Source organism: Urocitellus parryii, chromosome 9, assembly GCF_045843805.1.
Source record: "Urocitellus parryii isolate mUroPar1 chromosome 9, mUroPar1.hap1, whole genome shotgun sequence".
Taxonomy (NCBI): Eukaryota; Metazoa; Chordata; class Mammalia; order Rodentia; family Sciuridae; genus Urocitellus; species Urocitellus parryii.
In genome coordinates this window covers 15,339,545-15,364,496 of record NC_135539.1, presented here as the reverse complement: position 1 = coordinate 15,364,496, position 24,952 = coordinate 15,339,545, and the positions used below count along the sequence as shown (strand labels likewise).

Below are 24,952 nucleotides of genomic sequence, written 5' to 3'. Positions count from 1 at the left end.
TTTAAAATCGTCAAAGAGAGTAGCCTGCACAGCCAGATGGACTCTGGGAACTCACATAGCAATTCACTGGTGAAGAGTTACAGGTGTGTCTAGGCTACAAGACCATTTGGAAATAACCAAAAGAAAGGCCTTAACTTATATTTAAATTACAGAGTCAAAAAGTCATAAGACTTGTTGAACTTATTAATTTTATTTGTTTTGCTTTCTAAACTAATGAGAGGTTTTTAAGATCAGCTTTGCCTTCAGGTCTATGTACACTCCATCACCTGAAGTTGTTTGGATCCTATAGCAGTTGATGCTGTCCTTAAAGAGTTCCTGTGTAGTCTGTGTTGGTCCTGATCGAAAATGGACTCCAAACCAGAATCTGAATTACTGCAATGCCCAGCGGAACCAGGCAAACCAAATAAAATATATGATCTTGATGATCTATAGATGCACTGGGGGAAAAAGTTATAAAACATAGTTAGGTGTTTGTTTTTTTTTCTAGTGACTTCTGTTTTTATTAATTCAAAACTATTTAACAAAAGAAGTTTTGTTATCTAACAATCCATTTAAAAAAGAAAAAAGACATTTTATTGAATAATTTTAATTCTTTCCAATTATTGAATAACCCTTACCTTTTAGTTGCTCATAGGAGAGGAGGCTGACACACAAACCTGTGAGCACAGTACCTGCTGAAACATGCCACAACTACAACCCAGAATGACCAAGTGCCTGGGATAACCAAGGACAGGAGTGAGGACCCAAAGCACACACTCATATGTGTGCACCCTTGTTACACTTCAGTTTTGTTTGTTTGATTTTGGTACCAGAGATTGAACCCATGGGCACTTAACAACCAAACCACATCCCCTAGCCCTTTTTATTTTGTCTTTTGAGACAGGGTCTTGCTAAGTTGCTCAGGGCCTTGATAAATTGCTGAGGCTGCCTTTGAATTTGCAATTCAATCCTCCTGCCTCAGCCTCCGGAGCCACTGAGAGTACAGGTGCATGCCCAACTACACTTTGGTTTAAGGCCTAACAATGGGTTTTAAACAAGGTGAGAGGATTTGGACATTCATTTCTAATACCAAACTTTTACTCAACACAATTAAAGAAATCCAGTGTTAATAATATTTAGAAGCAACCTGGGTAGGTTTTCTACTAAGTACTTCCATTAAGCCCAAATACTTTTAAGGTTCTTAATTATATTCCAAATAGATCATACTTTTTATTTAAATCATATTCGGTAAAAAGGGCTCCTGATTATTCAAATTTTAATTACCCAGTTAGCTCAACTATGTAAAATAGCCCCTTATTAAGCCAAATGAGAAAAGAAATGAAAATGTCAAACTATATGATATAAGATGAGGAAGCAGTTTGCGCTACATTTTCATATTAAAACCAATCACTATTACCAGAACTGAAGTATCATTAGTTCATCTAAAGAAAATTGATATTGTTAGATTATTAATATGCTGGGCATTGAGCTACATACTAGGTATTCAACAGTAGCCAAAACTGGTAGGGTGCCTGTCCTCATGGAGCTTGCCCCCATGCAGGTAATAGATCTTATATGCAGATAGTAGATCTTACTCAAATAATTATAAGTAAATTCGATTTACATGCACTTATTTGAGACAACTGTAAAAAGTTCAGACTTACTCTTAGCAGGTGGAACCTAGTAAATCAAACTGAGTTCTGAAAAGTAAGTACACATTAACTAGAAGTCTGCTGCCTAAAATTGTGTGCAGAACCTCCCACCACCACTACCTCCTCTAAAAGCCATAGCTAAGAATGTCCTTGGTGCTCTGGACTGGATTGCATTCATTAGGGATGACCATCCCCCCAGCTGCTGCTCCTCCAGTCTGCCCCTCACCTTGAGTCCTACCTGGTCCAAGAACTTACTACTACCTACCCCTTCTCCATGCTTCTGCTGCTACTTCTCAGGCTCTGAGATAAACACAATGGCCAAGGTCATAGGCTTGACTTCCCCACATACATGCTGACTATAGCTTCTGGAAGTAGCAGAGGCTCTGATAGTGCTGTTTCTCCCAAATTCTCCTTTTTTCTGTGGGTATATAATATTTGGTTAGCCTAGCATTCCTTCAAGAAAAAATCCTCTCCTTTCTTCCACAAGTAAGCCTTTCCCAGTCCTTAAGACTGTCTCACTCCCACGCTAAGATCAGACTTGTGCCCCGACTTGGTCAGAGGATTCCATGCCTCATGGTACCACTATTGCTTTCAGTGACTGTCAAGTGACTTACACAAGGCCTGTCGGTGTCCAACAAGGGACTTTTGCTGTGCTACCAGGACAAGAGTGCATGCTTCTTCATAATCTTGGGCTATTAGGCCCATATAAACCTGGGGCTATGTTGCTTGCAGGAATTAAAAGCTTGAAGCAGACACAGAGGGAAAGTCAGAGAAAAAGGCTTCTGGTATACTTGGGAACCAGCTCTGCCTGACTTTTCAGATATAAGAATCAGTAAGTTCCTCTTTTATTTAGCCTGTAGTGGATTTCTGTCACATGCAGCCAAAGTGGCCTGAGTAATATACCCTTCCAATTTGAATTGATGCCCATATTGTGTAAACTGACAGCCTCTGACCACTCTAGAGAAAGGATTCAGTGATATATAATTGGCCTCAACCATTAAGGATCCAGGAGGTATGAAACAGCTGAGTGCCTGATTTCTAGAACAAGAAGACATGGTCATGTCTGCTTTGGAACTTGATGTTGCGGATGCTCACAACCATCATGCTTCTCTTGCAGATTTGACTATTCACTGATATGAACCACAAGACTCACTAAACAGGAGAACCAAACTAACAATGGGTGCAAGATGCCAAAAAAGGTAACGGAGACCCAGTTCCACTTCAATAGCTGCGTAAATCATACATGTCTCCAACACATAAAAGAAAGGAAGTGGCCTAATCAAGACCTTTAGAGGGGGGGAAACCACAGCATTGCATCCATGAGCTGCTTAGTCACGGAATTATTACAATATGTGCTCCAAAACCCAGGGTTTTATGAAAAGGCTGGTTTCTGCTCAGCAGAGGCACCTCTGTGCTTTTGTCTCAGTATCCGATTAGCAGCAGGAGCCCATTATCTTTCTGCATTCTGTAGTTATAACAGATTCCAGTTTTTAAAATATCAAGAAAGTTTTCTCTGCCATACTCTTCTTCCATAATGTTCTGCCTCAGCCTGAGCTCTGAGCAATGGAGTCAGCCAACCCTGACTGAACTTCAGAAACCAACAATATCATCTTTGAAGAAGATTGGAGCCAATCTGTTGGACACCTAGGGTCTGGCCAAGAACCAGCACAGACCATCAGACATATGCATGCAGTCATCTTCACAGAGCAGACCTGTGAAGGCACAAGATGACTAAAGTCTCATTTATCATCCCAAGCAACATCAGCACAGGGATTGCCCAGATAAGCCCAGCCTGGATTGCTGACTTGAGACATGAATGAATAAAATGGTTGCTTTTGTGTGTGTGTGTTGGGAGGTGGGGTTGTTTTTTTGGTGCTGGGGATTAAAACCAGGTGCACTTAACCATTAAATCACATCATCAGTCCTTTTTATTTTTTATTTTGAGGCAGGCTGTAAGTTGCCTAGGGCCTCACTAAGTTTCTGGGGATAGTCTCAACTTTTGATCTTTCTGCTTCAGCCTCCTGAGTTGCTGGGATTATAGGCACATGCCACAACACCCAATCAAAATGGTTGCTTTTATAACTAATTTTTTGGTCATTATTATGTAGGAAATGCTAACTGGTATCTAATTCCCCAATTTTCAATGTTTTTAACATATTAATGATTAGGATAGACATAGCTGAATTATATATCAAATAAAACCAAGAGAACTTAATATATATATATCAAGAAATTGGATTCCTGCTGGCTGTGGTGGTGCATGCCTTTAATCCCAGTGGCTCGAGAGGCTGAGGCAGGAGGATCTTGAGTTCAAAGCCAGCTTCAGCAGTGGTGAGGCACTAAGCAATTCAGTGAGACCCTGTCTCTAAATAAAATACAAAATAGGGCTGGGATGTGGCTCAGTGGTCGAGTTCAATCCCTGGTAACCCCCACCAAAAAAAGAAAAAAAGAAATTAGATTCCTGCTGTCAGGGTCTCTCTATGGAATATTTTCCATCTCTAGGATAGAATTGTCTTTATTTTTTTGCACAGAGAGGGGGCATGAAGAACACGTGTGGCAAAGTTTCCTATGGGCACAAGACAACATGCACAAAGACAGCCTGAAAGAGGCACTCAAGGGCAGCCAGGGGACAAACATTTCAATGAATAGGCAATTTGGCATTTGTTAGAAGACACAATACTTTCAAGCTTACATCCTTATCACTGACATTGCCACCATCTTAATGGATTCAGACTCTGCAGTAGTCCCTGTGATTTCCCCACTACCTCACTGAATCTCTTGACACTCTTCAAATATTTCCTTGGTGTTTCTGCTTCTTTCTTAAGATGCCTTTTTTCTCCTGAAATATGATTCTAAGCCAGAGACATGCCCATGACTTGAGAGAATTTCTCTTCTCTCTCACATTACATTCATTCTACTGGGAGATGAATGAACCTATTGACTAGTGAGGCTATATTTCTTTCAGAATGTCATCACCTCTCATTGCCAACCTTAACAACACTTTTTAATGAATCTCTGGTAGAAAAATAGTTCTTACGCACTGCTTGGGCCTTCATTTGTTCACCAGGTATTTATTGCACACATACTGTCCTAAGTGCTTAAGATACAGAATAAATCAATCAACATTGATTCCTGCCCTCCACAAAGCCTACCTGCTAGTGGAAACAAACAGACCATTAACAAATATACTTAACATCATCTTATAATAATAATAATAATTGCACTTCGGCTCATGGAAAAAAATTACACCCAATTTTCTCACAATCTTCAAAACAAAAATAATCTACCTGCAGGTGATAATATCCTAAAATATTACTCTTTGGTATCCTTTACCTAATTTTCTTAGCTTACTACAAAAAGTAAGCTGTAGAGGTAAAGGGGGCCATGATGTAAATTATCATACTCTCACCTCAAATCGTATCCTCTGTAGGATCTTCCTCATCACAAAACTAAAATGAAGCCTGGCTCCTTTCCACTCTCTTATTTTTCCTAACAATATTGTCTCCAAGAAAACAAGTATAAAATTAATAAGGTTGCTCTCTGATAGCATCAGTAAAATAATTTTATCATCATTAGAATAAAAATAGACAATCCAACCAATGGAAGAAACCAAAATCACATCAATGGGCACCCCTACAGAATAAAGAGATGCTCAGTATTGCAAAGGCCAAGAAACTCAAATAAGACTTAAGTAGTAGGGTCGTCTCTTCTGAATTAGGGTCAGGAAAACAAGTCCACATAAATAGTTGCTACCTCAAGTATAGAGAGGAAATTTCTTCTAGGGTCAGCCTGAAACAAGTGTAACAAGTTTTAGCAGGCTTACTATGTATGTGGCCCTGTATCTCAATTGGCTTGGACTGCCATAACAAAATACTATAGACTGCATTGATTGGGAAGCCTCATCAACAAAAATTTATTTTTTCACATTTCCAGAGGCTGGAAGTCTTAGATTAGGATGCCAGCTTGGTCAGATTCTAGTGAAAGTCCTTTTCTTGGCTTGCAGACAGTTGTATCCTCCCCCCATGGTAGAGACAGAGAGTACTCTCTCCTTCTCTCCCTCTTCCCACCCCACCCTGTTTTTTAATTGGTGCTGGGGTTTAAACTTTGGGCCTTGCCCTTACTAAGCACACATCCACCTCTGAGCTACATAAGAGCACTAATCCTATTTCACAAGTCCGCTCTCATGTCATTGTCTAGACCTAATTATCATCCACAGGCTTCATTTCCAAATACCATTGCATTGTGAGTTGCTACTTTGAGGGGACAATTAAGTGCATAGTGTTCTGTTGGATACTTTCCTCTTGTTGGTGCTAATCTTCACAACAACCCTAAAGACCACAAGGAAGTTTAGGTTAATTAAGTTGCCCAAAATTACACAACTAGTGAGTTTGGAGCTGGAGCTGAGACTTTTACCTAAAACATTTTATCTGAACTAAAAATCTCTCCAAGAAAAACTGATACCTCTAATCTAAATTTATCAGAAGGAAAAAAAACTCAGTCTTTGAGAAAGTTAAATATTCTCCATGGAAATATCAGGTATACTCATAGCATTATATGATCACACTGAGGTCTTGAAAAATCTAAATATTTAATTCCCTATATGCCAATTTTTCTTTGCCAGAGATTGGGGGATATGGTTCATGTTTCCATATATAAAAACTAAATGAAAAAAGTAACAATGTAATATTCTTCCAAAATACACTATAAGGTTGATCATCTCCTGCTTTGGATATAATCTTGTCCTCAGGTGGTCCCTTTGCAACAAAACACAAAGACCCTATTTATAGAAATAAATAAAAAAAGTGGGCTATGGGGAAGAAATCAATAGAGTATCATTGCTAATTCTGTGGCAAATTCTGGGGCTGGAGCGTATAGTTCAGTGTCAGAGCTCTTATCTAGCATGTCTAAGGCCTTGGATTCCACCTCCACACTGAAAAAAAAAATTTAATACAAAAATCAAGATATATATTATTATGGTCCTAAGAACTTCTGGACAGAATTCCCCCACAAAAATTTCACATCACAGCCCCATTTCAGAAGTACCATCAGTAAACTGATTCAGTCTCAATTGTAATCTTTTGGGCCAAATGTTAACAATTTAGATTTCTCTAAGTGCTTATGTCCACTATAATTAGCAACAGAACTTCCGTTTATTTCTTGCAGTACTGGGGACTGAACCTAGGGGCACTCTACAGCCGAAGGACATTCACAGCTCTTTTTACTTTTTCTTCTGAGACAGGAGCTCACTAAATTGCCCAGGCTGACCTCAAATTCTCAATGCTCCTGCCACAGCCTCCTGAGAATTTGGGCTACAGGCCTAGGCCACTGTACCCAGCCTGCATATGTATTTAATCCTGACTTCCCAAATATACAGTGCTGGGGCAGAGGGGAAGTCACGTCTCAACAAAGAACAAAATTTGAGACAGAATTTATGGAATGTTCTAACTGTTGACTATTTCTAGTTCTTCTAATGATCCATAGCAGGCTTTAAGCTCTTTATAGAAGAGTGTTTATTTTTTACTTGTTTGCTTGTTTGATTGTTTTTTTTTCACTTTTGCAAGACTATGTGTTTCAAAGGACTCATAGATAAAGAATATATAAAAAAAACATTAGCCAGGTATGGTAGCTCACACCTGTAATCCAGCTACTGGAGTGGCAGGAGAATTCCAAGTTCAAGGACAACCTGGGCATCTTAACAAGTCCCTATCACAAAATAAAAAGTAAATAAAAGCTGGGGATGTAGCTTGGTGGTAGAGTGCCCATGGAGTAGATTCCTGTTACCGAAAAAAAATAAAAAAAGAGTGTAAAAACATTAATAAAGAAATTTACGGGCTGGGGATGTGGCTCAAACAGTAGCAAGTTCGCCTGGCATCCGTGCAGCCTGGGTTTGATCCTCAGCACCACATACAAACAAAGATGTTGTGCCCACAGAAAAAAATATATATATATTAAAAAATTCTCTCTCTCTCCTTCTCACTCTCTCTTTAAAAAAAAAAAGAAATTTACAATAAGCATTTCAGAACTATAGCAAAATTAACAGCATGATGCTGGGTCTCACCCTCTAGGGTGTTGCCTTTCCCCTGGGGGATGGGGATGGGGGCGCCCCCTCCTATGCAAGTCATGGGTCTTCCCCCTCTCCAGGGTTGCCCCTCTTCTGGGGGTGGGGCACATGACCCTCCTGTGCCAGAGATGGAGCTCCCCCCTCTTGTGGGGTGCCCTTTCTCTAGAATATAGGGGCACCCCTCCTCCTCTGGAGATGGGTTCCCCCCCTCTCAGGAGATGTGCCCCCCATAGGGGATGGGGGCACCTCTCCTCTAGGAATGGGAGATGTCCTTTCTTGTGGGGTGCCCTTTCTCTAGAAGATGGGACCACGCTCCTCCTCTAGAGATGGGTCACCCCTCTCAGTGGGTGTGCCACTGCTAGGGGATGGGGGTGCCCCTACTCCTCTAGGGATGGGGTAACCTTTGGGGAGTGCCCCTTCTTTAGAAATTGGGTTTTGCCTCTCCTTTTTTAGGGATGGGGTCCCCATCTCAAGGTGTTCCCCAGGTCCCCATCCTCTAGGGATGGGATCCCCTTCTCGAGGGGTGCCCCTCCTCTATGATGGGGTCTCCCTCTTCTAGGAATGGGGTCTGCCTCTCAGGGGTTCCCAGTTCCCCATTCTGTAAGGATGAGGTCCCCCTCCACTAAGGATGGAGTCCCCTTCTCAAGGGGTACATCGCCATTAGGGATGGGGGCGGGCGCATCTTTTTCTAGGATGGGATCCCCCTCTTGGGGGATGGATGTGCCTCCACTAGGGGATGGGGGAGGGTGCCCCTCCACTTTGGGGACCCCGTCTCTCAGGAAGTGTGCCTCCACTAGAGAATGGGGCCAGGCACCCCTCCTGAGTGATAAATGGGGCTCCTCTTCTTGTGGGGTACCCCTTCTCTGGGCAGTGGGGTACGCCAACTCTAGGGACTGGGTCTCCCTCTCCTGGCATGCCCCTCCCTAGGGGAGGGACACACCTCCACTAGGAAAGGTGTCCCCCTCTCAAAGGGGTGCCCCTCTCTAGGGGATGGGACTCTCCCACTTGGGAGTTGCCCTTCCTCTGGGGGATGAGGGCGCCCCTCCTCTGCAAAAAATGGGGTCCACCACTCAGGTGTGCCCCTCTTCTAAGGGATGGGGTGCCCCACCTTTAAGGATGGTGTCCCCCTCTTGAGGGGTGTCCCTCCTCTATGTAATGGGGCACCCTTCCTCCTCTAGGAATGAGATCCAATCTCCAGGGGTGCCCCTCATCGAGGGGATGGGGTGCCCCTCCTCTAATGACTGGATCCAACTATTGAGGGGTCCCCCTCCTCTAGGGACTGGGTTCCCATCTCAAGGGGTACCCCTCCTCTAGGGAATGGGGTCCCCTCTCAAGGAATGACCGTCCTGATAAAGAATATATAAAAACATTAGCCAGGTGTGGTAGCTCACACCTGTAATCCAGCTACTGGGGGGTTGCCCCTCCTCTCGGGGGTTGCCCCTCCTCTAGGTACACGGTGCCCCTCTTGATCAGTGCCCCTCCTCTAGGGAATTGGGGCTCTCCTCCTCTAGGGTTGGGGTTCACCTCTTGGGGGCTGCCCCTCATCGAGGGGATAGGGGCAGCCCTCTTCTACAGATTTGGTCCCCCTCTCGGGACCAAATTCTAGGGGATGGGGGGCCTGTGCCCTTCTTCCTAGAGGGATGGGGGATGGGTTTCCCTTCTCATGGGTGACCCTCCTCTAGGGATGGGGGCGTGTGCACCCCTCCTCCTCAAGGGATGTGGTCCCACTCTTGGGGGACACTCCTCCTCTAGGGACTGGGTCTCCCTCTTGAGGGGTGCCCACCCTCTAGGGAATAGGGTACCCCCACTAGGGATGGTGTCCCCCTTCCAGGGGAGTCCCTCATCTAGGTAATGGGGAAGCCCCTCTTCAGTGAAGGATGGGGTCCGTGACTCAAGGGTGCCCTCTTCTAAGGGATGGGATGCCCCTCCCCTAGGAATGGGGTCCCCCTCTCGAGTGGTGCCCCTCCTCTAGGGAACGGGGGTGTCCCTCCTCCTCTAGGGATGGGATTTCCCTCTCGGGGGCGCCCCTTTTCTAGGGACTGCATCCCTCTCTCCAGTGGTGCCCTTCCTCTAGGGGATGGGGTGCCCTTCCTTTAGGGAGGATGTCCCCATATTGAGGGGTACCCCTCCTCTAGAGGATGGGATGTCCCTCCTCCAGGGTGCCCCTCTCAAGGGGTGTCCCTCCTCTAATTGATGGGGCTCCCCCTCTTGGGGGTTGCCCCTCCTCTGGGGGATGGGGTTGGGGGCCCCTCTCCTGTGCAAAGGATGCTGAATTAATTGATAATCATGAAAGAAAAAAAATCACTAGCACCAAGATTGATTTCTTCCAAAGTAATCTCATCGTCAGAAAACCACTACATTAGTCTGATTTTACTACTACAGTAAATCTCTATTTAAAAAAAAAAACTTTTTTAAGAAAAAAAGCAGTTTTAGAATTTATTATAATGATTAGGCACATGTAAGAAAACACAAAAAAATATTTTCGTATCTTGAAAGACAAAGCTCTGGGATTATTTTTATTTGTAGATGTTTCACCTTTAGACAATTCATTTTGAATCTTTTCCTTTGCCAGAGTTGAAACCATTTTGTTTACTATGTCACTGAGAGAAAAGTCACATTCTCAGCTTTCTAAGCTTTCTTCATAAACATAATTTTGGAAGGATCTATTGAGAAGCTTTCAGACAAAAGACAAGCAAAACAATGCTTCATATAAAAGGTATAGAAACCAATTTATTTGGCTGGGATGTAGCTCAGTGATAGAACACTTGCCCAGCATGCAGAAACCTAGGTTCAGTCCCTAGCACTGAAAATAAAAACCAAGACAAACACTTCTATACATAGACTGGTCATAGACATTATTTCTTTCTTTCTTTTTTTAAAAAATACTTTTATTTTATTTATTTGTATTTATGTGGTGCTGAGGATCGAACCCAGTGCCTCACACATGCTAGGCAAGCGCTCCACCAACTGAGCTACAACCCTAGCCCCTGTATGTCTTATGTAATACATTTAATCTAGTTACCCACAACATATCAACAGATGACAGTGAAATTCAATATGTAAATGGACAGACTGTAGCTACTGGTGAAAATGTATCTTTCTATTCCAGAATCTCCTGTCAAGCAGCAGGAATTTGGCCAGAACTAGAGGACACTACTAGCACATGGAGTGGGTACAGTGCCTTGCAATGGGTAACAAGCAATCAAGCACCAAGCTTGTGTTCCTCCTGCATTTGCTGCTTATCTTGCCCTGGACTTAGCTCATTGTACGACTTGCCCTTCTGCCTCAGTCACTAATGCCATGTAAGCTCTCAAGGACAGAGAGAGATAAAGTCTTATGACTCTGTATCCTGGCTCCCAGTAGCTCTCAGCTCAGATTAACACCTAATAGAAACTCCGTGAATATTTGCTGTAAGAAGAATGCAAACATTCTTAGTTGGTCAGATAGGAGGAAATTCTATAACATATTAGAATTCTATAACATACTAAAATTTCACACATTTTTGTGAAAAATCAAACTTGTGTTGTAATTTTTAGAAGTTTTGTGTATAAAATAATTGATGAACCATTTCTAACTATACCTCATGAAGTCCCCAATTAGAAGAGACTTATGCTGGTTTTCTTGCCCCAAGTACTCCAGTTTTAGATCTCCATTAATGACAAACTTTACTATTATTCATACTGGCTACTGGTCAGTATATATGTGGATCACTAAGAAGTAAATAGATCTATTAAACATGGTGAAATAATCTTCTGTGTAGAACTAATATTTCTTTGAATGTACTAATAAATCAATATATTTTGAAAACAGCAAAGGGAAGAATAATACCTCTTGGATACACAGTTCTGTGTAACAGTGGAATCATAACCAGATATTAGAAAACTTACCTGTAAGTTTATAATTCATTTCAAGTAGCCTTTTTTTTTTTTTCTAAATTCTTTACACTGGTGAGTCTCACAGTACTCTCTGATTGTCAAACCATATCCTGCTAAGTGTACAGTTAGCCTCTGGACTTTTAGTCAGGCACTTTCAGATTAGCAACAGCTAGCTACCTGAGGCCACCAGATGTCAAGATTTAATTATCACTCAAAGATAAATGACACTTAAGTGCCTGAATTTATATCTCTAAAAATGCTTACGGTACAATGAAACCAGTTTGCCAACGTGTCCAGCTGCCAACATGTCACTTTACTGAGCCAACAAAAATTAGTCCCTAGAGCCTCAGTTTTCAAGGCAGACAACCTTTATGTTCCCCACACTGGCTGCACAGAGGAAAAGATAGTGAGCTCTAAGAGACGCTGACACCTGAAAAGAATATGAAAGGGGAAAAAAAAAAAAAGATACTGATGCCTGGATCTCACCTCCAGAGACGATTTAACTGGACTAGGATGTGACCTGGGCATCCGGGCTTTTTCAAGCTCCAAGTGATTCTAATGTGCAACGAGGTTAAGAACTTTTACTTTAAGATCTTTATATTCTTCGAGAATACAAAGACAACTATTGTGCATCACCTGAAAACCACCAGGGGTACAGATGCTGTATTTTGTGAAAGATGGCACTAGCTAAAGATGTCACTGAACACTTCTTAGCAGGAAGAGGACACAGTGTGAATTTTGTGTTAGAACACTTTGGCAGTGGTTGGAAAGAAGGCCTGGAGGAGAGCAAAAATGGAAGCTTAGCTACTAGTTGCCTACCATGTAACAAGCAGTCATGATATGAAGGTAGATAAAATAGTTTCTGCCACTAGGAACCTACAATCTAGTGAAGGAGACGGACATGAGTCAATTATAGCACAGAGAGGTGAATACTATGATTATGAGAAACTAATGTGACTCCATTTTTGAAAATAAATAAATAACAGCAGCTTTTACCTCAAGGCCTGTCCTAAGGAAGGGGGTGTGACCCTTGTCCTTAGAAAAACCCACAGAGGGGCTGGGGATGTGGCTCAAGTGGTAGCGTGCTCGCCTGGCATGCGTGCGGCCCGGGTTCGATCCTCAGCACCACATACCAACAAAAGATGTTGTGTCTGCCGAGAACTAAAAAAAAATAAATATTAAAAATTCTCTCTCTCTCTCTCTCCTCTCTCACTCTCTCTTTAAGAAAAAAAAAAAAAAGAAAGAAAAACCCGCAGAGCCTTTGTAGGCACATACCCACTCTGCTGAGTTGTTTGTCTGCAAATAACAGGAGAGATCTGTGGTGCCAGGTGTCCCTGACTCAGTTAGGCTAGGTGAGGACCCATAGCAACCCCCTACCAACCACCAATCAGCATGAGACAGAGAAAATACCTGGAATACCAGATGACTCCCCAGTAGTTTATGGTGGTTGATAACATGTTGGGAAACCATGTAGTTTAGTAATACACCCTTCGTGGCTTAAATCAATCAGTTCAAAGGAATCTCCCTCTTGTACTAACCCCTTACCCAACTTGTTCCCGCTATTGAATGTGCTAATCAATGTTAAGAGTTGTTGTTTGATTTTCCCGCAGTAAGGAATGATTTGCTGTGTGATGTTGTGACGCATAGAGTATCCCCCCAAAACCTATGAAATCTCACTGAACAAAGGACTGGGACTCACTCCCTGGGACCACTGTGTCGGAAATGGTTGTGAGTCCAGGCTTGAGCTTGCAATAAAGACTCTTGTGTGATTGCATCGGATTCTTCTCCTGGAGGTCTACTGGAGTCCCAGGAATCTGGCATTACAATTAGAAGGGTATATGAAACATAATGATGGCTAAAAGTGCTGTGGTCATAACTACCTCCAGAAACCTTCACAGAGGAAGAGATGTCAGCTGTGACATCTGTGGCGTCTGGAGGAATGTCAAATCATCTAATAGGGGGGTTTGAGAAGTACAGACTTGACCCTACAAGGAAGAGAGCATTACTAATGTTAAACTAATGAGTAACAATATCAGATTTGCCTTTTAGAAGATCAACCTGCAGTGTAGAGAATTCTTTGAAGGGAGATTAGCCAAGTAGCAGAGAAAGAAACAATGGAAGACCAATTGAAAACCAAAGAGTGATTGTATATGAGAAATTCTGGTGTGGGTCTGAGCTGAAGCACTCTAACAGGGAAGGTGAAGAGGACACTGACACTCACATGCCGCAGCATGGCTGGGCACAAAATAACCGAGCTGCCACACAGCCTTGTAGGTTCAAACAGCAACTCTTTATTCCCAAACTCTCACCAGCACTCTACACACACTTCTCAGGAACAACACTCCCTCCACCGGGCTCCATGCGCCAATTCTCCTGGAATCCCGGGAGAACTCAACGGGAATTCCAAAAAATAGCGGTCGCCTGAGGCAGCAGGATCCGCCCTATTCCAGAGCAGGGTCACCTTTCAACCATTCCCTCTGGCAAAATGCCAGGAGTCATTCCGACTGACTAAACTGTGGCTCTCGACACTCACACTGAGGTTAAGGAGTTAGAATCAACAGAATGTGGTGATCCCTGATGAGAGCCACAAAAGTTGCAATTGAGTAAACGTGTGTGAAGAAATGAGAAGGAAGTGAGTGTGGACTGCTCTGGACCACATTTCCTCCATAGAATGTGAAGGAGTTCTTTCTCGGTCCCAGTTTCTCCATCTATTAGATGACTGTTTTCCACCTGCATTGGGAAAGCTGCTCAAAGTCCAGGTAGCATTAAAAGCTGCAAGCAGTATTGAAGTAGAAAATCACAGTGGGCCAAGCCAATGGTGCACACCTGTAATCCCTGCAGTTTGGGAGGCAGAGGCAGAAGGATTGTGTGAGTTCAAAGCCAGCCTCAGCAAAAGCGAGACTTGCCAAGCCTCTCAGTGAAACCCTATCTCTAAAGAAAATACAAAATAGGGCTGGGGATGTGACTCAGTGGTCGAGTGCCCCTGAGTTCAATCCCCAGTATCATCCCCTGCTCCCCAAAAAAATAAAAAGAAAAAAGAAAAGAAAATCAAGGTGGCTGAAAGGGGACAGGAACAGACTCGGGTAGAAGATTCAAGGCCTTTAATCTTCTATTATAGCTTATTCATTGATCCATGTGAGAGCATGGAGGAGGAACAGCCTAGACTTCCTCTGGCAGCCACGGAACCTGATAAAACACCTGTCACTAACCTACAGGTTCTTGAGTTTTCCCCCAACTCCCTTCAGTGTACGCTGAACACATCAGCAATGAGGAAAGCTATTAAAAAGTAAGTCGAATCAGGTCATTACTCTGCCCCAAATTCTCCAATCATAATTCTTTTAGGAGATGCATGCTCAATTATCAGGGGTAGCACGCCATTATATCTGCAACTTGCCTTAAAATGGTTCAGAAAACAAAAGACACACACATATACACACCCACATAGACACAGATAAAGCAAAGATGCAAAAACTGTTAACAACTATCAAATCTAAAGAGTCACTATATGGATTTTCTTGTGCTTTTCATTAAACTTTTTTGTGCATTTAAAATTTTTTATAATGAAAAGTTGTGAGAATAAAACAAGAGGGTTTGATTGTTAAATATAGGGTAGATGTGTTGATAAATGTGATAAAACTAATGTAGTAAAATGTAAACAGTTGAATCAAGATGTGATCACTATACAACTTTTAAATATTTTTTTTTTATTTTTGAAAATAAAATTCTGGGAGGAAAAGTAGTTTATTGTTTTTTATTTTTGTTTGTTTCTTTCTTTATTTTTGTGGTGCTGGGAATTGAACACAGGGCCTTGTATATGTGAGGCTAGCACTCTACCAACTGAGCTATATCCCCAGCCTTCTGGAAGGAAAAGTTGTAAGAATAAAATTAAATAAATCCTCACATATGTAGAAAATCCTATAGAATTGACAAAAACAAAAACAAAACAAAACAAAACTTCCTGGGACTAAGAAATTATGATAGCAAGGTTGTCAAATCCAAGATTAACATAAAAAAGTCAATCTCTCCCCTGAACAACTGTGATTTTAAATTCAAAATATAATGTTATTTATAATAGTACCCCCAAATATGAAATACTTAGGTATAACAAAATACATGCAAGATCTATATGAGGAAAACTACAAAACTCCAATGAAAGAAAGAAGGCTAACAGAATGGAGACATAATCCATGTTCTTGGATAGGAAAGCAATATTTTAAGATATCAGTTCTTCCCAACTTCATCTATAGATCCCAGTGAAAAATCCCAGGAAGGTATTTTGTAAATATTGATAACTAATTCTAAAGTTTTTACAAAGAAGCTAGTAGACATTATTGGAGAACAGAGGTGGAGGACTGACACTACCCTACATTGAGACTTACTACAAAGCTGCAGTAATTAAGAAGTCTGGTATGTGAAAAAATAAATAAATAGATCAAAGGAACAGAGAAGAAAGACCAGAGTATACCAAATAAATATAATCAATTTAACTTTGAAAAAAAGAAGCAAAGGCTATACAATGAAGAAAAATAGTGTTTTGAACAAATGATGCTGGAACAATTGACATCCACACACAAACACAGACACAAACAAACCTTATACTCTTCATGAAAACCAACTCAAAATGAATCATTGACCTAAATGTAAAACCTGAATCTACAAAACACCTTGAATGGAGCATAGGAAAAAATCTAGGTGACTTTGGGTGTGGCAATGGCTTTTTAGATACAACACCAAAGGTATAATCCAGTAAAGAAAAAAAATAATGAGCTGAATTGAAGATTAAAAACTTGTGCTCTGAGAAAGACACTGCTGCTATAGTTGTGCAGCAATAGGAACTCTCATTCATTGTTGGTGGGAATGCAAAATGGTACCGCCACTTTGGAAGACAGTCTGGCAGTTTCTTACAGAAGAAAACATATTCTTATTTATAATTCAGCCAACATGCTCCTTAGCATCAATCTAAATTAAATAAAAACTTATGTCCACACAAAAACCTGTGTACACACCAATTTTTATAGGAGTTTTATTCACAATTTCCAAAGCATGTATGCAACCAAGATGCTCTCCAGTAAATGAATGTATAAACTATGGTACATCCAGACAATGGAATATTGTGCAGCACTAAAAACCAATGAACTATCAATCCACAAAAAGACATACAAGAAACTTAAGTGCATATTATTATTAAGTGAAAGAAACCAATCTGAAAAAGTTACATACTATATGATTCCAACTATATGACTTCTAGAAAAGGCCAAACTATGGAGGCAGTGAAAAGATCAGGGATTGCCAGGTGTTAGTGAGAAGAAAGAGAGAAATCGGTGGAGCCCAGGAGACTGTTAGAGAAGTGAAAATATTCTGTATTATACTATAGTAGTTGATACATGCCATGATACATCTGTGCAAACCCATAAAACACACAACTCCAAGAGTGAACCCTAGCATAAACTATGAACTGGATGAGGATGATGTGTCCATGTAGGCTCATCAGTTGTAAAAAAGTGCCACTCTGATAAGGAACACTGATAAGGAGGGAAGCGATGCAAGTGAGGTTACTTAGGGGATATATGGGAACTTTGCACTTTCTGCTCAACTTTGTTATGAATTAAAACTGCTCTGTAAATGGGTCTAGTCAATCAATCACCACCATCCATCTCCTAGTGAAACCAAAGTAACAAAGCAGGACCATAGGGCCCTACAAGGTCCTGTAAGGCCCTGTGTGACCTGGCTTCTCTCCATATCATGGCTTCCTCTCTTGCTTACTGAGCTTCAGCACACTGGCCTCCTTGCCAGACCTAGAGCACCAGGCATGCTGTACCTCAGAGCCTTGCCACCTGCATCTCCTGCCAGGAACACTTCCCCCCCAGAGAATCTTCATGGTTCCCTCCCAGGTTTCTCCAGGTCTTTCAAATGTCAACTTGGTGGGGCCTTCTCCATTCTCCTCTTTTAAAATGCAGCTTTCTCCAACCCTTCTTAGTTTCCCCGATCTTTATTTCTCACCAAAGAACTGATCATTATATAAAGCACTCTGTTTTTCTTAAGTCCTCCTCCCTCCCTCTAGAGGACAGAGACCTCCCTGCTGTGTCATAGTCTAGGGCTTGGGGGGCTCTCAATAATATTTATGGGATGAATAAATGGACAGCTGATTGAGAGTGCATGCGTGCTTCCTGATATTTACCATGCTGTTTTCGTTTCATCTGTGTTCAGGAGGGGAAATCCAACTCAGTCACCCAAACCCAGCTCCAGAACCCCGACTCCTGTGAAGTGCTCCCTGGGCAGACTGAGGAGGGGACCTCTTCTCTGCATTACCACAGTGCCCCATTATGCCTCTGATGGGCCCCTTTATCATGGTTTTTTGTAATCTGTAGAGCCCCTTAAAGTCTCCTTATTCATATTGTATTCCCAGTACCTTTGTCCCTGGCATATAAGAGCAAGTCTTTAAAAACTTTGGTGAAATGAAATAATGAATGAATTGTTGGGTGCAGAGCAGGCTGAACTGTGTTGTCTGCAGGGCAGGCTGAACAGATGTTGGCTGCAAGATAGCCCACGCACTCAACCCCCCCTCTGTCTGGTCCTTTATCACCTGTTTGTGTCAAGTCCCGCTCAAGGCTGAGCACTCAACCCCCCTTGGGCCAACAAGGCAGCTTGCAGACCCAGAGGCCCCATTAGATTTGGGCTATAAAAACTCCTCCTGCCAGGCCCCCCTCTCTCTTTCTCTCTTGCTCTCTTTATCTTTCTTGTGCTCGCTCTCTGTCTCTCTCTTGCTCTTGCTCTCTCCCTGTTCATCTCTTCTCTTCTTTCTCTCTCTCTCTTTCCTTCTTTCCTTTCTCTTTGTTGCACTGCTGCAATAAAGATCTTTTGGTTGCTCCGAGTGTTGTGGTCACTTTCCTTTCATGAATGACTTAGATAAGGTCATCAATATGCAATTTAGTACAAATTATATTGACATATGTAGTGCATATAACTTAAATAATATCCAATACTTAAAGATGCTCTTCATAAAGTTCCTTCAGCATTCACGGTCATAGCTTACTTGAGATACACGAGTTCATAGCTAACAACATCCAAAGTGCAAGATAACAACAGAGTTTGCTTTCATATTTCTTTCATGTGATTTCAAAGGTTGTTACTTTACCTGCTGTTTGGGTCCCAATATTCATGCTGCTTTAGCTTACACAGCACCCCCATGGGAGCTAAAGACTGAGCAGGCTTGGTAAACAGAGCATAGATGCCAAAAATCAGTGAGCAAAGGGACAATCTGGAAGACAAAGGTTACATGGGTCTTTAACACACACACAGATTAATGTGTATGTTTTTTTTTCTTTCTTTTTTAGTTGTAGATGGACACAACCCCCCCCCCATTCATCCATTTTCATGTGGTGCTGAAGATGGAACCCAGTGGCCCACACATGTGAGGCAAGCACTCCACCACTGAGCCCCAGACCTGGCCCACATGTGTATGTTTTTATACACATAAGTTCATACGTATATGTCTATGTATCAAGGAAATCTTCATCTAGGAAGTCCCTCCTGACCCTGAGTAAACAAAAATAGAAATAGCAGAGTAATTGTAAAATCTTAGCCCCATAGTTAAGATGCAAAGAGAAGACAGCTGCTGCCTTCTTACATGCTCAGTAAGTGAGCTCCACATATTAGTTAATTTAAGCCCCACAGCAATCATAAGAAAGCTTTTGCCACCCTCCTCTTTTAGAGATGGGAGAACAGATGACAACATCCACAGTCATACGATGTGTAAATGAAAGAACTGATATTCACACCTAAGTTTTTCTGCCCAAATTTCCTTAAGTATTACTTTAATGGATTCCTGCCATGTAGTTTTTTAATAATGATGTCATATAAAGTAAATCAAGTGCATTGACTGAACAAAATTAAATCTTTTCATGTTTTAATTGGTGATGGAAACTTTGCCAATAAGGAGGAGAAAAAAGAAAGGAGAAAGAAAGAAAAAGAGAAAGAGAGAAGGAAGGAAGGAAGGGAGGGAGGGAGGGAAAAGAAGGAAGAAAGAAAGAAAATAAATAAATCAAGGCCAGAGAATTGGAGGAAGTTTGACTTGATAGAAAGAACTTGGATTTGATTCCCAGTTCTTCAATCAGCTATTATGTTAACTTGGAAAAGTTAATCCATGAATAGTATAAGTTTCCTAAAAATTAGGATAATTATAATCATATGGTAATATAACTACAGTCTGTCTCCCCCCACAAAACTGTATGTGCCATGAGGGCAGGGACCACATGTGTTTTGTCATTATAGTAGAAAACTTTCCACTTTGACATGATCAGGACATTTGGCTAAAGCAAAAAAAAAAAAAAAAAAGAAAGAAAGAAATCACTTCAAGGTTTTCATTTTATACCTGTATTTCTTAAGTTTATAAAATCTAAGAGTAATTAAACCTTGTAATTATAATTACAAGCACATCTGACATTAACAGGTTTAAAATAAAAAACACTAATTCTTGGTAAGGGTAGAACTGAATCATCAGAGCAGGAAAGCACAGGTATCCTCAAATAGCCATTCGGTCACCAACATATGGCATACATGCACATAAGTAGGCATTGTTTAGGAGGAACAAAGAGTATCAGGTAAGTGGAGAGTCTCTTACAAGTCCTGCTGAACTGTATCCCCAGCTTTTCCACATTGCCTGACACATAGGTCATATCTGTAAAGTCAATCTTATCTATCATTCAAGGGTGCTATTAGATGTAAATAAGCAAATAGCCATATGGTGCTTATGCACACTGGCATTTGGCATATGGCCAACTGTTTGAAATGTTTCATTTATTTGTAGGGTATCTCATTCAAAGAGAATTTGAGGGCTGAGGGTATAGCTGAGTGGTAGAGCCCATGCTCAGCTTGTGTAAGGCCCTCAGATCAATCCCCAGCACCAAAAAAAAAAAAAAAAAAAAACAACCCAGAAAGAAAAAAAAGAGCCAAACATGGTGGCATGCACCTGTTATTGGAGGATCAAAAGTTTAAAGCCAGCCTCAGCAATTCAGCAAGGCCCTATGCAATTTAGGGAGACACTGTCTCAAAACAAAAAATAAAAAAGGGCTGTAGATGTGGTACAGAGGTTAAGTGCCCCTGGGTTTGATCTCTGGGACATAAAAATAAGAAGGAGGAGGAATAAGAGGAGGAGGAGGAGAAATTGAGAGGTATAAAACATTTACTAAAATTGCTGTTTGTTAACATGTTTTCTTTTTTTTTTTTTTTTTGTATCGCAGATTGAGCCCAGAAGTGCTTAACCACTGAGCCACATCCCCAGCCCTTTTTTATATTTTTATTTAGAGACAAGGTCTCGTTGAGTTACTTAGAACCTCACTAAATTGCTGAGATTGGCTTTGAACTTGCGATCCTCCAGCCTCAGCCTCCTGAGCTGCTGGGATTACAGGCGTGAGCTACTGCTCCTGGCACTTAATCATCTTTTTAAGGAAAAACAAAAAGTCTTCTCAGTCTTTCTAAGCATGAAGGTCATTAGACTGAAGATATGGTCCTGAACTGTGAGGCACTCATCAGCTCACTTATTGCTATGATTATGACAGCAACAGGACTGTGAAACAGGAAAGGAATCATATATAAAGAGGAAAACAAGCAGTGGGCAAAGCTCTCCTCCATTTCAGTTGCCTTAAAAAAGAGAGAGACTGTGCAATATGTTTCTACCAAGTTAACAAAAAAAGGCTGTAACATAATTCATTCCTCTTTAGAATGCAAAAGGAGGTATATATCCGAAAATATTTAGAGGAATGCAAAAGGAGGTATATATCCGAAAATATTTGTCAACCAAGAGAATTTTATATCTGACCTAAAACATTTATAATCATACCAAAGAACAAAACACGTTATCATCAGCTTAAGACTTTCTCAAGTAAGAAAGGATACGATGAAGCTTGATTTTTTAAATTTTAATTCTTAGAACGTCACTGAGCACAGGTCACTTTACCTTACTGTCTGGTGTGTATGGCACTATGTAGAACCTATAGCTAACTAAGATTTTGATTTACTTCTGAGTTTTAACCCTGTTGTAACATTGGCTATGTGAACCTGAGGGATAAAAATCATGATGCCCTTTCAAAAGTGGAGGGAAATGGTGTAGGGCAAACAAATAGGAATATCCTATGATATTCTACTCCCCAATTCCTAATGATGCCTCTTATGACCATCTCTCTTGTATGTGATTTATAGTATTAATATAACTGAGATATTGCGACTCCGATAGGTCCTACCTGCATCTGACACTTTTATAGCTAATATCTGAATAAATATACTTACTGCCTATTGAACTTCAGTAAATCTTCATGGATCAGGTCAGCTAGTGGCAGGTTAAATAAACAAAAAGAAGCTTGCACAATCACCCTAGAAAAAATTAAAATAATGTACACATATGAACATTTTACAACTAGAAGGCACAGATTTTGTTATTTTAAAAAACACATCAAATGAAACTTGGCATTTGGTTTGCAAGAAGGAAAAAAGTGAAATTGGATACTATAAAAGTAAAGATATATTAAATATATAATTCTGTCCCTCAAATATATGCAATTCTCTTCTAAAAGTAATTACTTCCACATAGGATTTTTTAATGGTTTTTATGCTTTTTCCCATTCCCTAATAATTACTTGTTTATTAAATCTGCTCAAGTTACAAATAGATTCTAAGGAATAGAACTTTCCAGGGAATTTCATCTGCTTTCTCTTAATATAAAAACAGAATAAGTTAAGAACTGTAAATAGGCACATAACATTTTGATTATGATAACAGAATAAAATGGAGAGAAAAGTTTAAGTTTAAAAAAGTAAACAAGAGCCAGGCATGGTGGCACACACCTATAATCCCAGCAATTTAAGTTCAAGGCCAGCCTCAGCAATGTAGTAAGTCCCTAAGCAACTTGGTGAGACCCTGTCTCAAAATAAAACAAAAATAAGATTGGGGGTGGTTGCTCAGTGGTTAAGCACCTCTGAATTCAAACCCCAGGAAAAATAAAAACAAAAAAACACTTTAGAAGAGAGTCAGGCAAGAAATGAGGAACAGCTTTCCAGACACAGGAAACTGCATTTGTAACACACAGAGGTGTCTGAACCAGAAATTTCAAAGTCTTTCCATATGGTGGAGAATACAGTGTAAATGGATGAATAACAAGAAAAGAGGATGGAAAGATAAAGAAGGCCTGCATAAAAAGGACTTTATGTCATTCAAATATATCATGGAAACAATTGGCTTGTTAAGCAAAAGGATGACATGTTATTCTGATGCAATTTGGGAGAAGGGGTTAGAGGGACTAGAGACTGGAGGCAATGGGGACAACTGGAGGTTACAACAGCATTCCATATAAGTGACATTGAGATCTGAGCTGAATGAGTAGAGAAGGATGGATTCGGGATGTGTTAGAGATGAGTCTGCCAATGATGTAGATGGAGGTGTTAAATGGAGGTGTCAAAATTCAGAGAGAGAAGGAAACAATTTCTCAGTCCCAAATTTGGGCAACTAGACAGATGGTGAAACCGTTTTCCATAATGGTGAACAAAGGTGAAAAAGAGCAAATAGGGGCAAGATCCTTGATTTGGACCCGTTGAATTCAAGATATCTGGAGGATTGGGTGCCAGGGGAAGAGTAGAAGTTGCAGAAATAGGAGGAACTGTCAGCTGATATTGTTTTTTTTATTTTTTAAAATATTTATTTATTTATTTATTGGTTGTAGTTGGTTACAATACCTTTATTTCACTTATTTATTTTTATGTGGTGCTGAGGATTGAACTCAGGATCTCGCACGTGAGAGGCAAGCACTCTACTGCTGAGCCACAACCCCAGCCCCTGATTCTTGACAAAGGCACCCAAAACACATGTTGGAGAAAAGACAGTCTCTTTAATAAATGGTACTGGGAAATTTGGATAGTCACCTACAGAAGACTGAAGCTTGACCCCTCTTACCTTGTGCAAAAACTCAACTCAAGTCAGACTCAGTAGCACATGCCTGTAATCCCACGCTTTCGAGGCTGAGGCATGAGGACCACAAGTTCAAAGCCAGCCTTGGCAACTTAGTGAGGGCTTAAACAACTTAGTGAGACTATGTCTCAAAATAAATATAAAAAGGAATGGGGATGTGGCTCAGTTATTTAGTACTCCTGGATTCAATCCCTGGTACCAAAAAAAAAAAAAATCAACTCAAAATGGACAAAGAGCTAAGTATAAGACATAAAACTGTACAAGAAAGCATAGGGGAAACACTTCAAGACAATGACTTCTTGGATATGACATCAAAAACACAGGAAACAAAAGCAAAAATAGACAGATGGGATTGCTTCAAACTAAAATGCTTCTTCTGCACAGTAAGAAAAAAAAGAAAGGAAGGAAAGGATCAACAGTAAAGAGAAAAGTCACAGAATAGGAGAAAATATTTGCCAACTATTCATCTGACAAAGGAATAATATCCAGAATATATAAGGAACTAAAAAAAAAAAAAACCTTAACAACACAAAAACCAAGCAATCCAATTAAAATATAAGCAAATGATCTGACTAGAAACGTCTTAAAAAAAGAAATACAAATGGCCACAAATATATGAAAAAAAAAGGTTCAGTATCATTAGTCATCAGGGAAATGCAAATCAAAACTACAATGAGATATTTTCTTACCCCAGTTAGGAAAGCTATCATCAAAAACATAAGAAATAAATGATGGTGAGGATTTGTAGAACAAGGAAATTTCATTTGCTACTGGTGGGAATGTGAATTAGAACAGTCATTATGGAGAATAGCATGGAGGCTCCTCAAAAAAACTAAAAACAAAGGTGGGCAGGAAAAAGCCTGTAATCCCACTTACTCAGGAGGCTGAGGCAGGAGGTTTGCAAGTTTGAGGCCAGCCTAGCCAATACAGCAAGACCCCATTGCAAAAACAAACAAAAACCTAAAACTAGAAATAGCATATAATCCAGTTATCCCCCTTCTGGGTTTATATTCAAAGGAAATAAAATCAGCATGCTAAAGAAATTCCTCACACCTTAATTTCTTACAACACTATTCACAAAGCTAAGATATGAAATCAGCCTCAGTATCCATCAGTGGATGAATGATTCAGAAAATCTGGAAGACATACACAATGGAATGTTATTTAGCCATCCAGAAAAATGTGGGTAGAGAAAGACTGGATTTAATCAGTGAACCCTCTTTATACATGTATTGAAATCTCACACTGAAGCCCATTAAATATGTACAATTATTACTTGTTAATCAAAAATCAGAAAAAAAGAAGAAATAGGAGAAAGAGTTGAAGGAGGAATAGAATCTCAGCTTCTTTGAATCTGACAATAGCATTTACTCAATATTGCATTTTAATAGGTCACCAAGAAGAAACTTAACTTTACTACAAAAATTAGT

General features: G+C 40.6%; 1 protein-coding gene across 2 annotated transcripts in view; it reads right to left on the bottom strand.

Moving 5' to 3' along the window:
• Window positions 1-304: 304 nt before the first annotated feature.
• The window catches only part of LOC113185099 (transmembrane protein 180-like), a 34,927-nt gene continuing 10,279 nt past the window's right edge, over window positions 305-24,952 (bottom strand). Inside the window, exons 4-7 of one of the 2 annotated variants that reach the window (XM_026392081.2) lie at window positions 21,852-21,935; window positions 18,703-18,825; window positions 4,965-4,972; window positions 305-426 (exon numbers count right to left, since the gene is read on the bottom strand). In XM_026392081.2, the coding sequence (XP_026247866.2) occupies window positions 305-426; window positions 4,965-4,972; window positions 18,703-18,825; window positions 21,852-21,935 (337 nt within the window). Of the gene's footprint in view, window positions 438-4,964; window positions 4,973-18,702; window positions 18,826-21,851; window positions 21,936-24,952 lie in introns of both variants that reach the window. The other variant, XM_077802882.1, reaches the window with a different exon arrangement.